The 14,474-nt window shown below is 40.0% G+C and overlaps 1 protein-coding gene across 1 annotated transcript; it reads left to right on the top strand.

The window, feature by feature from the left end:
• The first annotated feature begins 9,383 nt into the window (after nucleotides 1-9,383).
• LOC102763831 (olfactory receptor 7A10) lies at nucleotides 9,384-10,337 on the top strand. The gene has a single exon (XM_006752793.1). The coding sequence runs from the start codon at nucleotides 9,384-9,386 to the stop codon at nucleotides 10,335-10,337; it is 954 nt and encodes a 317-aa protein (XP_006752856.1).
• Nucleotides 10,338-14,474: the final 4,137 nt, after the last annotated feature.

The raw sequence follows: 14,474 nt of genomic DNA on the forward strand, positions 1-14,474 counted from the left end.
TCGCCCCACGATGCTTTCCCACAGTGCTCACTCTGGCACCCCCAGTGGCATCACTCACTGGATTTGGCTCTACCGGTCCTTCCTTCCTTGGACAATTGATGTGGAAAGAGCAAGAAATGCAGGTCAGGTGCCGGTTTTCCAGAGCAGGGGAACATCTTAGAGAGGCACAGAGAGGATGCTCTTAGCCTGTGGCTGAGGAGGTGCAGGGGAGTCTGCAGAGGGAGGTCCAGAGGCTGAATTCTCAGGGCTCCTCATTAAATGGACTCTTTTACTGTTGCTCAGTTCTCTAAGCAATTCAGTCCCTTCGGAACCAAGGGACCATAAATAAAAGGCAACTTTTCTGCCAGTTTGGTCTCCATGGGATCACCTTCGGGCCAGATGCAAATCCCCTTCCCACTGATGGGTCCACCTCCCCTGGAATGAACATCTCCCCAGGGTATGTAAGCCCTCAGGCAGGACACATGGACAGGATAACATCCTGAGCTTCTGAGCTGCTGTGAGTCACACTGAGTGTCTGACCCAGAGATTTAGTGATGTCCCTGACCACACCCATCCCAAACAGGAACCTCCCAGACACTTCCCTTTGACCTCAACTTTGAAAACCAGAGATCAATTCTGAAGATGCACTTGATGGAGAGTAAATTATTTTGGCTGCAGAGATAGGATGTCCTTTGTACAAGTTTCCCAGAACCGATTCTTCATTTTTTCATCTGGGTTAAATGCATTCACATCTTTAAACTCACACAGGAATGTATTTTTTTTCTGACCAGCGAGGCTATTCAGAGCATTTCTTTACGATGGGAAAGAGCACTTTGAATATAAAACCAGTACCTGATAGTGACTTAGAGCAGTCACTGCCAAACATATTTGTAAAGAGCTAGATAAAGATTATTGCTGGACCATCAGTGCTCTGTTGCAGCTACTTAACGCTGCCATTGTAGTGTGAAAGCACTTGTAGGGAAGAGCCACACAGATGGGCTTGGCTGTAGGTACTTACTTTCTGTGGCAATAGGATTATTTGAGATAGATGTCTTTGAAACACAGGCCACATACATCAAAAGTTTAATGTCAGGTATTTACACTAGTATCATGCTACTAGGATTTATAACTAATCTCCTAGTTTTATTATCTTATTCAATTCTGTGTCCAGAATACCTACAATAATACCTGGGAACGTTCATTATCAAGTATATATGTCCCAGTGGCTTCTATATGGATATGAGGCAGGAGAATAAGAAACCAAAGCCACCATGAACATGTGGGCATGATCAAAGAGAGAACAATTTATAGCAGGAAACCCCCTGCAGTGGTTAGAGGTCACAACAACAAGGACTGACTAGAGATCGCATTGAATCTATAGATTGCTTTGGATATTTCTTTAATTCAATCTAGTAAATTTGAATATCTAATTGGCTTTATTAAGTGATTCATGAATCTTGGCATCTTTTCTTTGGGAGATGAGAACAAGAGGCTTTTCTCATGCAGATTCCTTCCATACAAAAGTAGAAGGTTTTTGCAGAAAACAGAAGATGAACATAAGGGAGCTATTAATAATGGAAAAGAAAGGATTTGTGGGGAGGCTTGACATCTTTTGTTTGGGAGAGGAGAACAAGAGGCTTTTCTCATGCAGATTCCTTCCTCCTTCTACAGGGATGGAGAGGGCCCATGTGACAGATTACCTTACTGGTGCTTGACCAAAAGATTCCAACCTGGCTGATTAAAATTGTATTTCTGGGAGATGTAGACACTTCCATTAGATCCAGGATTAAATCTGGGTTTGGCATTCTGGACTTTTAGCATGAGTGATGGCCTTTTGAGCCTGTGGTAGGGCATAACAATATTAATTTTTCCAATTAGTGAGCAGAGTATACCTTTCCATTCTTGTGTCTTTATTCATGTTTTTTAAACATATTTTTATTGATTTCAGAGCGAAAGGGAGAGGGAGAGAGATAGAACCATCAATGAATGATGAGAGAGAATAATTGTTCGGCTGCCTCCCGCACTGCCCCTACCGAGGATGGAGCCTGTAATCCCGGCATGTACTGAACGCTCTAGCCATTGAGCCAAATTGGCTAAGGCCTTTTTTTGTGTCTTCTTCAATAACATCAAACAATATGTTATAGTTTTCAATGTACTGTTCTTTCACTTCCTAGGTTATGTTTACTCCTAGTATTTTATTCTTTTTAATGCAGTTGTAAATGGGATTATTTTCTTAATTACTCTCTCTGACAGTTTGCTATGAGACACCACAGATTTCTGTAAATTGATTTTGTATCTCACAATGTTGCTGAATTCATTTATTGGTTGTAACAAATTGTTTTTATTTTAAATAACTTATTGGAGTGAATGAATGAAATAAACTGAATGTATTTAAAATGCAAACTTTTCTGAATTAAAGGAGCCATACAGAAATTAAGAGTACATGCAATCACCATGACCCTCTGCTTCCTTATTTCTGGTGGTGATGTGAGATGATAAACCTAATTCAGTCAATTTGATTAATAAATAAAATATTTGGTGAGTCTAAGAACTCTTTCACAGGTATGGAGTCTATGTATGCATACATCTATGTACACTTTATATGATTTTCTTTATAATAAACACATAGACATATATGTCCCACACAGACTCATTAATATATTCACCTTGAATGTTTAAAGAAAACTTGAAAACACTGGAGAGAATAGAACTTAAAAGAACAAATTACTAAACTCACATGAAACTAAAAGAAAGTAAAAGTTTAGACACGAAGATTTAAAGTAGAATTGTTGAGGAAGATGGCGGCAGAGCTGGTGGAAGTTGCTCTCTCCTCCTCCCAGCCCTGAACTGGAATCACAACTGAATTATACAAAAATCAACCTGAATAACCAACTGAAAGCAGCTGAACAGAAGTCTTACAACCAAATATTTGCAGAAGAAGCCACATCGAGACCAATGCCATCTTTCCTGGGCAAACACTCCCCTCCCATCTGCATCAGCCTAGGGGACTGCACAAGCCCCACGCTCCCGGCCCCCTCCCATTCTATCTGAGCTCACAGCCCACAAAGGACTGTGCTGTCTGAGCCTGTACTAGGAATGGGGAGGCAGTGACCTTATATCTAAAAACTCATATCAGTGCAAAAGACAATTACTTGAACTTGCATAGCAACCTTACCTTGTTTACTATGTTTTCCCTGGTAACCTCCCATATCTGACTCCCTTCCCACAACATCTTTTTCTGTCTTCAGTTAATGATGGTGGTGAAGGTGGTATTTTCAGGAGTTACTTAGTTTTCCTAGTTCTCTCCCACATATATAGGAGGTATACATGTTATTAAACCTTTGTTTGTTTTTTTCCTGACAATCTGTCTTTTATTACAAAGACTGGAGGCCCAGTGCACAAGATTCATGCACTTGGGAATGGGAGGGGGCGGGTGGTCTCTCAGGCCGGCCTGTGCCCTCTTGGAGTCCGGAAGCCCTGGCGGGGGTGTGAGGGGATGTCTCGCAGTGGACATCCTTAGCTCTGCCATGGAAGCGGGAGAGGCTCCTTCAACCACTGCTGTGCTAGCCAGCCATGAGACCGGCTGCTGGCTGAGCAGCACTCCCCCATGTGGGAGCTCACTGACCACCAGGGGGCAGCTCCTGCTTTGAGTGTCTGGCCCCTAGTGGTCATTGTGCACCATAGATACCGGTTTTTTCACGGTTCGGTCCTTTATTATGTAGAATGTGTAAGCCAAGAACCCAGAAAGGTATAGGTTAAATTATTTCTCCACCCCTACAGAACAACAGGCTATACCATATAGCTTAGGGAAGTAGAAGGCTATACCGTCTAGGTTTGCATAAGTGCACTTTCTGATTCACACTCAATGACAAAATCGCCTATGGATGCATTTCTCTGAACATGTCCCTGTTTGCTGAGCAGTGCATGACTGTACATCTTTCATTCAAAATCTTAAGCAAACACAATTTTTGGTGAAGATGGCCTACAACTACCTACCCCTTACTCCACAACCGGACCAAAACTTGCTACTCAAAGAGGGAATTTCTCACACTGTATGTAATTGTGAGAGCCCTACAAGAGGAATTCTATGTTTATAAAACCCCATGGTTCTAACTGCCCCTTCCTTCTTCCTTCCCTCTCCATAAGTACCCCTCCATCTTGGCATACAGGCTAGAGTATGCATACGGCTTGCCATGTCTACATGCATGGGTTACAATACTTTCTTTTTTCCTGAATAAATCATCTTGGTGATAAAACACCTAGGCAATAATATTTTTTAGTCAATAATATGCGCTGTGAAGTTAGAGAAGGTCTCATCTAGACTAGGAATTTTTACCTTCTAAATATGACATAATTATTTGTGCTGGGTATTGCAAGTATTTACCAGTCTACCTTCAGATATTCTCTCTTTAGGAACCACTGCACAGTTTGAGAACTGAAAGCATCATGACACATTCTAATCAAAACCTATTCCTTACTCTAATTATAATGTTGGGTTGATCACTAAACTTTCTCAATCACACTTCTGCAATGGAGCATGAAGGTCATAATTTTAGCACTTCAGAGAAAGAACTTTTATAAAATTTAAATCAAACAATGCATATAAGGTACTAAACTCAGATTGGATAGCATTAAATTATATAATTATGTCTCATAATTAACAAAGGTCTTATACTGTGGGACTAAATAGCAGCTCTTATCTGCTGATATAAGTATGAAATTTCTCATTGATCTGGCAAATGTGTCATTAAGCCAAGGAGGGTGGTGCCCAAGCTTCACATCAAAGTCACACAGTCCTCTCCCTTATTGAAGAGAGAAATAGAAATTCTCTGGAGGTATCATGGCTTGTGCCTCACGACAGGTCAATACGTTAAAAATCCAAGTTCCTAGTCAAGCCAGCTTGCTCAGTCTTGGAATTTAGAGAAAATGTAATTCAAAGTTGGATAAGGTGCTGGGAGATGAGACTTTAAGAGTATCATGGAGAAGGACTAACAAAAATAGGATTCACTTAACTTCTAACCTGGTCCCTTGGGAACAAAGAATCAGCAGGTACATTTTCCATTCTGTTCAGACCAGTGTGTCCACGGGGAAACCGGGTGCTCAGAAGTGGGAGCAACAATGCCAACAGCACCTAACAAACAGATAAAGGAGAAGTAATACCTCCTCTGCAGCAGACTCGCAACATGTGCAACGTTAGGCTGAAACAGAACGTATTTGTTTCTTTGGGAGTCTGACTCTGAGACTAAAGCTTGAGTCCTCCCTGCTCCTTTATCTGAAAATAGAGCTTCAGTCTCCAACATAACCATCCAGGGAGCAATTCAGACTTCTAAAAGGAGCCCTTCCTTTCAGAGACCCATCCAGGTGAGTGTGAGAGTGCAGCGGATGCTGTGGGAAGATTCAAGGAGAGCATCCCAGAATTTCCCCCTGAGGTGACCTGAGAGCCTAACCAGGCCAGCTCAGAGCTGAGAGACTTCCATATCTGTGTGCTAGGTGGGCGAGTATATAGTTAATACATTTAGTATGCTAAATTAGTTTCCCCCTAAAAACATTGCTGTTTGGCATAGAATTCATTTATATATGTATAGATGGAGTTAGGGAAATGGATGAAAATGTATTAATTTTGTGTGGTCAATTCTATCAGTCTGTCATATTGTGTCTTCACCTATTACTTTTAAACATAAACAGTTTTTCATTTTTAACCTTGGCAAAACCATTCTTTTGCAGTCAATTAATGATCTCTTCTATTCATTTTCTAAGCATAATCTATTGATGTTTATATAGGTAGAAATTATAACTGTAGATACTGCTTTCTTCACTATCCTTTAAAAGGATATTTTTGTATTTTTTTCCACATCCTGCCCATATACCTAGGATTGGAAACCCATCTGATGTAATTAAAATTTTGTTTGTTTTATTGGGGGGACAGGGTGCTGGGGGTTGCTTTTTCTGAAATTAGTTTTATAATTTTATTCAACTTTATTAATGCCATTATTTGAATACACAATATTTACTATGTTTATTTTCCCTGCCATTTTTATATTATGAATATTCCATACCTTAACTTTTTTCCATATGAAAACACACATTAATAAAACTACATAAATAAACAAAATCAGTGAGCCATGCTCATTTAACCTCACATTATACAAAGATGGCCCAGTACAATGGTATAAATTATAACTGTAGATACTACTTTCTCCACTGCCTTTTAAAAGTACATTTTTGTATCTTTATTTATACCAGTTTTGTATCTTTATTTTGGCTTTTCTTTTCTTTTACAATTTTATTCAATTTTACTAATGCCAATATTTGAATACACAATATTCAACAATGTTTATTTTCCCTGCCATTGTTTATATTATAAATATTCCATACCTTAACATTTTTCCATAGAAAAACACACATTTATCAAACTACATAAATGAATAGTCAGTGAGCTCCATTCTCAGGGATAAATATGTGAAGAAAGGGTATCAATTGCTGTGACATAAGCAGGATTTTAATTAAAAAAAATGTTCGGGGATGGTTTGTAGGTTGATAAGGAACAGAACCAGGACTAGTGCCCCCCAATCAGTTGTGTCACAAAAGAGATGAAAATTCAAAACCAAAAATAACAAAGGAAAGATGCTATTGAGTCATATAAACACCAGAGTGACCTAATAAACATGGAACAGGTGCAGGAATCACCATTAGACCAGAGGCGAGGAGGACGCTGTGATGAGGCAAGAGGCCCAGTGAAGGTCCAGTCTGTGTGTGGTCCCTTGAGTCCGAGGAAACTTCAGCACCCACGCTGGCTCCCTCCTCTCTCTATACTTGGCCCTCTGCTGGGCTCCTCACTCTTACTACTTTTCCTTCATTAGCAGGAAATGGCCTTTTAAGCAGGTCTTGCATTTCTTGTGTTGAATTCCAGATCTGTTTTATTGTGTCTCAAAATAAGACATGCCTTTTACATTGTGATCCAGCATTTTTGCACACGCACACACACATGCACACACACACATACACACAAGAGAGAACAAAGGGAACCATGAAATGATTATGTATGAACCCCCACTGTGTATGACACACTCTACTACTTTCTGTTGTGCCTCCGTGATTCCATTCTATTTCATTTCTACAACTGCAATCTGATACCCTAATGGCTCCTGATCTCAGAACATTGAGAGCACTCCTCAAGCCTGTCCTCCACACCTAACTTCAAAGAATCCTGTCATAGAACACATGTTTATCAGCCACACTAAACTAAATTGGAGGGAGAGTAGGTGTTTGTATAACATGCTATTAGCAAAGGAAAGATGCTATTGAGCCATGTAAACACCAGAGTGATCTAAACATGGAATAGGTGCAGGAATCACAATTAGATCAGAGGCGGGGAGGACGCTGTGCTGAGGCGGTGGAGCAGTGAAGTTCCAGTCAGTGTGTGGTCCCTTAAGTCAAAGGTAACTTCAGCACCCATGCTGGCTCCCTCTTCTCTCTGCACCTGGCCCTCTGCTGGGCTCTTCACTCTTATTACTTTTCCCTCATTAGCAGGAAATGGCCTTTAACCAGTTCTTGCATTTATTGTGTTGAATTCCAGATTTGCTTCACTGTGTCCCAGAATAAGACATGCCTTTTACATTGTGATCCAGCATTTTTTGTGCTTGAATTTGGAGGATGGAGAGGGGGTGAAAGATTCCAAAAGACCAGCGGGGAGACCCCAAGCAGAGGAGAGTGAGCCCATAAAGCCTCTGAGCCCTGCAGCTGTGGTGGCAGGTGAAGTGGACTCAGTTCAATGTGTAGGAGACCAGCGTGAGGGAGGCCAGGGCTCTGTGAGGGTGGAGCTGGCCCAAAGCTCACAGACACTCATGATTGAAGCTATAGAATTTTGGCCTCTATCTCCAGTGAGGTATCACTAGGGGAGGAATTTTAATCAGAGAGTTCGATGATCAGCTTTAAAGTTCTCTCTGAGTCAATGTGAATATTTGGCTAAAGGGGTGTCTGCCTGTTAGATGGGAGGGATGACAGGGAACTGAAATATGTCTGTGGAATTGGAGACCGAGGTGTTGGGAAGCAATAAGACATTTGAGAGGAGGAAGAAAATAATCAGTCTCAACCCTTCATAGTGGTAACCATTCATTTACCCACAAGAAGGAGATACATAAGCTCACTACATACAGTATATTGATTTTCTGTCCACTATCATAGGCCAATGGATACTATAATCTTCACCATCAGGTGAGGATATTAATAATTATTAAGCTGTAGCCCTAACTGGTGTGGCTCTGTGGACAGATCATGGACCTGGGACTGAAGGGTCAAGGACACATTTCTGAGGTACAGGCTCAATCCCCAGTAAGGGGTGCACAGAATGGAGCTGATCAATGATCCACTCTCATCATTGATGTTATCTCTCTCTCCTTCTCCCATCCTTTCTGAAATCAATAAAAATACATCTTTTAGAAAAAGACAAAGAGAGAATCTTAAAAGCAGCAAGAGAAAAACAGTTAGTTACCTACAAGGGAGCATACATACAACTCTCAGCTGATTTCTCAACAGAAACCATGCAGGCCAAAGGGAGTGGTAAGAAATATTCAGTGATAAATATCAAGGACCTAAGACTGAAAATACTCTACACAGCGAAGCCAACATTTAAAATTGAAGGTCAAATAAAGAGCTTCACATGTAAGAAAAAGCTAAAGGAGTTCATTCCCACCAAAACAGTACTACAGGAAATGTTGAAGGGAATTCCAAAGAAGAAGAAAAAGAGGAGGAAGGAAAAGAAGAATGAGGAGGAGGGGGAGGAAGAAAAGAAGGAGAAGAAAAAGATAGAAAATATGAAGAATAGAATGGCAATAAAAGTGTTTCTATCAATAATTGAAACTAAAAATCAAGGTAAATGAACAAGGAATCTAATTAACAAAATAAACTGATGAGTAAAATAGAACCAGAGGCATAGAAACATGGAACAGACTGACAAATCTCAGAGGGAAAGGGGAAGAGTAGGGAAGAGATTAACCAAAGAACTTATATGCATGTAAGCATTACCTATGGACACAGACAATAAGATGGTGAAAGACTGCAGTGGGATGGGAACTGGGTAAAGGGGGTAATGGAGTTGAAAAAGGAGGACATCTGTAATACTTTCAATAATAAAGACTTTTTTAAAAAAATGAACAACAACAACAACAAAAAAACCTGTGTAGCCCATGGCCACCTTGGGGAAAAGGTCTGAGGAGGACAGAAATTCCTAATCAGAGATGTCATGGGTTGGGGTGTATGTCTTAAAGGAGATGATATGTTCAAAAAATAGATATTAATTACTTTACTGCAAAATATAATAGTAGCATTTCAATTGTGATAGTAATAGCCAATTGTTTGAAAATTGATGATGCTATTTTTTCTTTCCTTCTAGTCACCTTCACCACATGGGACGAGGCAATGATACCCCAATTTCAGAATTTCTTCTCCTGGGATTTTCAGAGGAACCAGCACTGCAGCCCCTCATATTTGGGCTTTTCCTCTCCATGTACCTGATCACTGTGTTGGGAAACCTGCTCATCATCCTGGCCGTCAGCTCAGACTCCCACCTCCACACACCCATGTACTTCTTCCTCTCCAACCTGTCCTTGGTAGACATCTGTTTCACCTCCACCACCATCCCAAAGATGCTGGTGAACATCCTGACCCAGAGCAAAGTCATCACCTATGCAGGCTGCATCACCCAGATGTATTTTTTCATACTATTTGCAGGGCTGGATGACATCCTCTTGACCATAATGGCCTATGACCGCTTTGTAGCCATCTGCCACCCCCTGCACTACATGGTCATCATGAACCCCCGGCTCTGTGGACTGCTGGTTCTGGTGTCCTGGATCATGAGTGGACTGAATTCCCTCTTACAAAGCGTAATGGTATCGCAGCTGTCCTTCTGTACAGACTTTGAAATCGCCCACTATTTTTGTGAAATCCAACAGGTCTTCCAACTCGCCTGTTCCGACACCTTTCTTAATAACATGGTGATATATTTTGCAGCTGTGCTACTGGGTGCTGGTCCCCTCGCTGGTATCCTTTACTCTTACTCTAAGATACTGTCCTCCATTTGTGGAATCCCATCAGCTCAGGGGAAGTATAAAGCATTTTCTACCTGTGCGTCTCACCTCTGGGTTGTCTCCTTATTTTATGGTACAATCCTAGGAGTGTATCTCAGCTCTGCTGCTACTCACAGCTCACACTCAAGTGCAGCAGCCTCAGTGTTGTATGCTGTGGTCACACCCATGCTGAACCCCTTCATCTACAGTCTCAGGAACAAAGACTTAAAGAGGGCCCTGAAAAGATTCTACGGGGTGACAGGTAGAAGAGGGACAACCATCCTGAGGTAGAAAAAGTCCTCCAAGACTCAAAACCAGAAATTGAGATTTTTTCATCAGATTGTAGTTTTCAGACTTGGTCCTTTTATTCTGTCCTTGAATTTCCTTTGTTTGTTTCAACTTCTCTATACAATTTAAGTAGCCATTTTATTAAGCTTTCTGCTTTGACTGTTATATGACAGTTGTTCCCTTTGTCTTTTTTTTACCTTCACAATATTTTTTCCAACCTTGATCAGAAATATTTAGAAGTTTTCATTTAATTGACTGGCAACATTGATGTCTTAACAATAATTTCTTCTCAAATGACATATATCATTGTAAGTAATTTGTTCTGTGTCCACCATGTGTCCCTCATTCTTTGTACATCACTACTTTAACAGATCCTCCTGACACTGTGGACTTTATGATTCTCCCCTATAAGTCTTCTTCTATTGATAGTGATGGAATAGGATAGTGAAGCCTGGGCACTGGCCTGGGTCCTACTACTTGCTCCTCAGACCACAGTCAATGTTATGACTACATGGATCCTTATGGTCCTTATGATTGCAACAAGCATCATGGAACTATGATCATGTAAGTTTTATTACTCACAGGTCCAGCATGCCCAAATGCCACACAGGATAGTGTGGGGGCGGGGGGTGTAAAAGAGAGAGACAGACAGACAGACAGATAGGAAATGGACTTTGACTGAAGGGCTCTGCCTGTATTGGGGTCCAAGACAGGATGGCTAGGGTTTTGTGGGTTTTCTTTTTCTTTAAAACAAGAGTGGAATTAGGGCAGGGGAAGGATAAACAGGGTCACCCCTGCAGTCAGTTATCTAGGTTACTCAGGTTTTTCTACAAGGGGAATTTTATAATATGTTAATCGTGTGTAAAAATCACAAAATCTGTGTTTAATTCCAAATAAAGTTTGCTTCCTAGATATATCCATTGTTTAATGCAAATTTCCTTCCTTTGCTTGTATTGAAATTTCTTCTAATTAAAAATAAAATTGCATATATTTCAAGTCTCAAATCAAGCATATAGGCCTAACCAATGGACACAGACAACAGGGGGTGAGGGTATGAGTGGGGAGAATGGGGGGTAAAGTGGGGATTAGGACACATATGTAATAACTTAATCAATAAAGAAATTTTTTAGCCAAAACCGGTTTGGCTCAGTGGATAGAGCGTCGGCCTGCGGACTGAAAGGTCCCAGGTTCAATTCCGGTCAAGGGCATGTACCTGGGTTGCGGGCACATCCCCAGTGGGAGATGTGCAGGAGGCAGCTGGTCGATGTTTCTCTCTCATCGATGTTTCTGACTCTCTATCTCTCTCCCTTCCTCTCTGTAAAAAATCAATAAAATATATTTTTTAAAAAAAAGAAATTTTTTAAAGATAAAAGATAAAAATAAAAAGAGAATTTCATGAGTGGTGGCATCATAAGTGCCTCTGTAGTAGTAGTATCATACATCTGGCAGTATGATTATCTGAGATGGATGTCTTTGAAAAAAAAGCTTAATCAGGTACTTGTGCTACAAACATGCTACTGTATTTCATACATAATTTCCAGATTTTATTGTCTTATTTAGCTGAGGGTCCAATTGTTGCAACTATAATAAGGACCGCAAGGTCTCATCTGGTCACATAGGGATTGGTCTCAGGAGAAAGAAGTAAGATCCAAGTCAGTGCCCATGCATTCCTACCCTATTGCATCATTATCAATAGACTGAGACTTATAGGGAACAATCATAACTACCATAGTTACTGGCAAAACTTGATTCTCAAATATCTCCCTCCCAGTGGATGCATACATGAGAGGTTCAGAGACAGAAAGAGACGGTGAGGTACCGTTTATATGACATTCTGAGCTAAAGATGAGGGAAAGCACCTGGAGCTACAGAAGGGAGGAAGGACATTGTATGACAATAAGAAGAAAACATGCTCAGTAATTAGAAATTTGCCCTGCCCTCCATATAGGTCACAAAATGTTATCTCTGGTGATAACTCTTATTGTTGGCAAGACTCAAAATTTAAATGCTTTAAGGGAGAGGTAAAAGTTCCTATCTGGAAACTAAAGGGGAGCACAGAGGGGTGTACAAAATAGGTTTTTATAGGAAAGAGGGAGGGACAAAGGAGTTATAAAAACTGAGGGGGAAAAGGGGTTATTTGGGGGCCATGACATCTTTTATTTTAAGGAAGAGGAGGAGGAAGGATTTCTATCAGACAGATTCCCACTTCTTTCTGTGGGGGATGAGGAAGGCCCATGTGACAGATTACCTTACTGGTTCTTGACCAGAAAATTCAAGGCTGGTTGATTAAAATTAAGCTTCTGGGAGAGGTTGAAATTTCCATTAAATCCAGTATGAAATCTAGATTTAGCATCGTGGGGTTTTAACTGGAGTGATGCCATTTTGGGCCTGTGGTTTTCTCTTTAACAATAGTATGGACATTAACAATATTAAACACAGACTATCCATAAACTTGTCCACCAGGCACCATGAGATTTGTAGTGGAGAGATTAAATTCACTTTATTGGTAGCACTGTGCAAGGAGAATGGGAAAGGTAGTCCTCAGAATATCTTCCCATTTATTTGTGCCTTTTTCAATATTTTTAGCAATGTTTTATAGTTTATTTTTAGGTATGTAATTCTTTTTGATGCAATTAGAAATGAAATTGTTCTCTTAATTTCTCTTCTGACTGTTCATATAGATGCAAATGATTATTATATATTGATTTTGTATCATTATTGAATCTGTTTATTGGTTCTAAGAAAATTTTGAAATAATTTATTGGAGGATAATAACATAAAATAAAGTGAACAGTTAACAGAAATATTTCTGAATTAAAGGAGTTATGCAAAAATTAAGAGTACATACTGCATAGGTTCATATACATAACTCAAAAAAAACACAAAAGCTTTAATATTTTTGTTATATAATTGTAAAAAATGTAATTAGCCTGATCCTCTGTTTCCTTATTTCTGCTGGTGATATGGAACAATAAACCTAATTCCGGTAGATTTTAGTAGAAATAAAGAAAATGTTTTTTAAACATAGAGTATGTCTAATAACTCTTCCATAGGTATGAAGTGTATGTACATATACATGTATGTACATTTTTACCTGATTTACTTTCAAATAACCACAACACACAAAGATATAACACACACACAATAATATTCTCACTTTTAATGTTGAAAGAAAATTTTAAAAGAAATTTGGTGATAACATACATTAAAGAATGAATGATTCAATTAATATGAAACTAAAATAATTTAGAAATTTAGATACAATGATGTAACGTAGAAGGTTGACCTTGATTTTAGTAATGAACTACATTTCCTATATTAATGCACCAAGACCTCCAAGTCAGAACCACATTTACTTCTGTAAATGAAGAGTTTGTCTACCAGCTACCAGGTGAGTCACACACACTGAACATGAGATTTGTAGTGGAGAGGTTAGATTCACTTTTTTTGGTAGCACTGAGCAAGGAGAATGGGAAAGGTAGTGCTCAAAACTTGAACTCCTGGTTTCTTTACTGGCAGTTGCTTTTAAAGGGTGAAATTGGAAGTAGGGGTTTTCAATGGGTGATCAGCTCATTGGTATATTCTGATTGGTTGGAGCTGGTGTTACAATGAGCTCTTTTAGGAGTTGTGATCATCAGTCATCCAATGTCAGATAGAATGGGGTTTATGTGACTGCGGTCATGAGAGTCCGTAGTTTTTTATCTGGTAGAACATTTTAGTTCTCATAAAACCAACTCAAGGTATGTGTCACTATGTTATCAAAATTCCAGAGCGGGGACTAGTGCCACAAGATCCTGATTTATGTCTGTAAAAGTTACTTTGGTGAATATAAGGAAAAGGTACTCAGGTCTGTTTCCTTGAAAGTGAGACATTAGGGTAGGGGTTTGGTTGAGAAGGGATTCTGGCTTGGTTTCAATTTTATGAAATTGGGAATTCACTAGATCTGTTAATTGCTGGGGTCCAACCCCAGCAGGTCCAGGGGTCCCCAAAGGTGTGGACAGAGTCGGCGAAGAAGGAATGACACGGAGACAGCGTTCACTTGATCAGCAGCCTTGCCAGGATCTCTAGCCACAATCTCCAGCCAAGTTCTGTGTCCATATTCTCTTGCTAGGTTCTCCAGGTTCTCCAGCCAGGTTCTGT

This window comes from Myotis davidii, unplaced genomic scaffold (assembly GCF_000327345.1).
Source record: "Myotis davidii unplaced genomic scaffold, ASM32734v1 scaffold1271, whole genome shotgun sequence".
In the NCBI taxonomy this organism is placed as follows: domain Eukaryota; kingdom Metazoa; phylum Chordata; class Mammalia; order Chiroptera; family Vespertilionidae; genus Myotis; species Myotis davidii.

What these genes read in the sequence shown, in the direction of transcription:
- LOC102763831 (XM_006752793.1), top strand. Translation starts at nt 9,384, where the DNA reads ATGGGACGAGGCAATGATACCCCAATTTCAGAATTTCTTCTCCTGGGA.